General features: G+C 37.0%; 1 protein-coding gene across 1 annotated transcript in view; it reads left to right on the top strand.

The window, feature by feature from the left end:
• TMED8 (transmembrane emp24 protein transport domain containing 8) overlaps positions 1 to 2,649 on the top strand; it is a 56,650-nt gene that overhangs the window by 30,192 nt on the left and 23,809 nt on the right. The window contains exon 2 of the mRNA XM_012656123.1: positions 1,272 to 1,353. Coding sequence (XP_012511577.1) covers positions 1,272 to 1,353 — 82 coding nt within the window. The remainder of the gene's footprint in view (positions 1 to 1,271; positions 1,354 to 2,649) is intronic.

Genomic DNA, 2,649 nt, shown 5'->3' with positions numbered 1-2,649 from the left:
CGGGGTCTTGCTCTGTTACCTGAGCTAGAATGCAGTGGCACCATCATGGCTCACTGCAACCTCCAACCCCCAGGGGCCAAGCAGTCCTCCTGGCTCAGCCTCCTGAATAGCGGGGACCACAGGTGTGTACCACCATGCCCAGCTAATTTTTCTTCTTTTTGTAGAGACGGGTCTCGCTCTTGCTCAGGCTGGTCTCGAACTCCTGACCTCAAGTGATCTTCTCACACTGGCCTCCCAAAGTGCTAGGATTACAAGTATGAGCCACCAGGCTTGGCCTCTAAGCTCTTTCCACCTATGAATTGACCAAAAGAAAAACAGATCTTATTTGCATACAAAAAGTGAGACTAGATTAAGTAAGGTTGGATGACAAATATGACAAATATTTGCCTGTCATTTTCACTTTTATTTTGCTACCGAACTCTGACACTTCTGGCCTTTGAGGTTTACTTCATTAAGTTCTATTTTGTATTGAGAAATGGACATGGGGCTTCAGTTTCTTGCTGTCTTAACTAAAGGGGATTATATGAGGGGCTACCTAAATGCACTGAACCATATGCCATTTGAGTGTTTAAGAAAAGGCTAAATGAATAAACTAAGTGTCACCTTCAAATCACAACTTGGTAAGAGAAAAAAAAAAAAACACTAAGTTATCACCTGGTGGTTATGAGCACAGCTACCTGGGTTTGAATCCTATCTCTGTGCCTTAGTTTCTTCACCTGCAAAGTGGCAATGATAATGCCAGCCATAGGCTTCTTGTGAGCTGGCACATGGCCTTTATTTTGCATTTCACCTATATACTCTTTGAGGGCACCTGGTTATTTAATTATTGGTGATTAAGTGAATGAATAAATGAATGAAATTATAAAAGTCCTTTACCTGAGCTTGGATACAGTGATCTGAGCTTATTGAATGCAGAAGTGATACTCTACACTAAATTCAGTTCATTTAATCCTACATCCCACTATGCCCTCTCTGTTCTGCATAGTTTAACCATTTGCTTTCTGAGAAATATGATTCTTCAATTAGGATTAATTTTACGGGGACTTGTTTTAGAAAATGACTTATTTTTTAAGAATGGGTTATAACTGAGAATACTTGAATATGATGACTTTGAATAATTTATGTGCTGGGCCTCCCAGAGTATAAAGTTTATGCCCAGAACATTTTTGGAAAGAGGAAGTTGGTTGAAACTGCTAGATTTTTTTAAAGAGACAAAATAATTATGATTATGTTCTCAGATATTAAATTTTTTCTTTCTGTGATTTTTCTAGAGAATGAAGATCTAGAAAATGCCAAGGTCACCTCTCCATCGGCCTCTGCCTCTGATCCAGAACCATGTTCCTCACCTCACAGGTAGGGACAAGCAACTGCTTTGGATAAAATGCTTCCAGAGGTTTTATCTTCTGAGATAAGAAATCTGTTGAAGAAGTAGGCAGTGACTTTAAGGGGGAAGACAAGTTGAAGTAAAGGGTATGGATAGTTTTGTCATTAATTAACCCTCAAGTGTGTTTAGGAGCAGTATCAGATTTATTTCAGGTTATAAATTTTTCTTTCACTCTCAGAGAATAAAACTGTAACAAATAGTCTAATGTAGAGTCCTTATTCATCTTCTCCTGAAGACCATATTCAAGTTTTAAAACATTTGAAGTAGATCCCAGGTGGACTTGCAAGAGAATGTGGGTTTGGTTTTTACGTAGAAAATGCACACATACACACAGTCACGCAAACGATTGGAGGCAGTATTTTATTATGTAATGTTTCAGATTAAACCATAGCGATGACCTTTAGGTTTTCATTCTTAATTTTCTTCTCTGTCCATCTCAACCACCCACCATCATTGATATCAGAGTATATAACAGAAAGGGAAGAGTTGCACTGAGCCCTAGAATGAATGGAAACCAGGAAACATAAATGGAATAATTAATGAAAAGCCATATTTTGGAGAACTGAGCTAGTGGATGTTGTAGTCCAATTGATCAGTTCATGGTACAGTTTTGTCCAGTAGAACCTGTGGTCTCCATGCCCCGTATAAAATTGATGGCTGGGGATAGAGGGACATGGCAAGGTATTTTAAAAATCTGTTACTTGTATTCTATTTAGAAGTTTTTTTCCTCTTACTTTTGTATGTGAAATAATTCATGTAATTAATATAATTATAATGTAGTTGATGATAATATAATAGCTACTCTTTATTGAATGTTTCTCTGTAATAATAATAAATTATCTACTTTTTGGGGTTTTGTTTTGTTTTTGAGATGAGGTCTCGTTATGTTGTCCAGGCTGTCCTTGAACTCCTGGGCACAAGTGATTCTCCCACCTCAGCCTCCCAAGTAGCTGGGGCTACTTTTTTCTTTTTTGAAATAGTTACTTTTATCAGATATTTCTAGTTGCTAAATACTCTACTAGATGTTAAAATGTATTATCTTGTTTAATGTTCATAACAATGCTAACGAAATAAGTATACCTACTTTTCTTTTTAAGATGAGGAAAATGAAACAGTGAGTTCAGTAATTTACCCAAGTTCACATAGCTTTAGGTTTGTTCCACTTTATATCTTATTCTTATAACTAACAATAGAAGGTTTTGAATTCTGTGCTTAGAGCTGCTAAGTTACTATCTGTAACAATCCTTTTAGAAGGCAAAAGGCTT

Source organism: Propithecus coquereli, unplaced genomic scaffold, assembly GCF_000956105.1.
Source record: "Propithecus coquereli isolate 6110/MARCELLA unplaced genomic scaffold, Pcoq_1.0 Scaffold5, whole genome shotgun sequence".
Lineage (NCBI taxonomy): Eukaryota > Metazoa > Chordata > Mammalia > Primates > Indriidae > Propithecus > Propithecus coquereli.
This window is presented reverse-complemented; position numbering and strand designations above follow the sequence as displayed.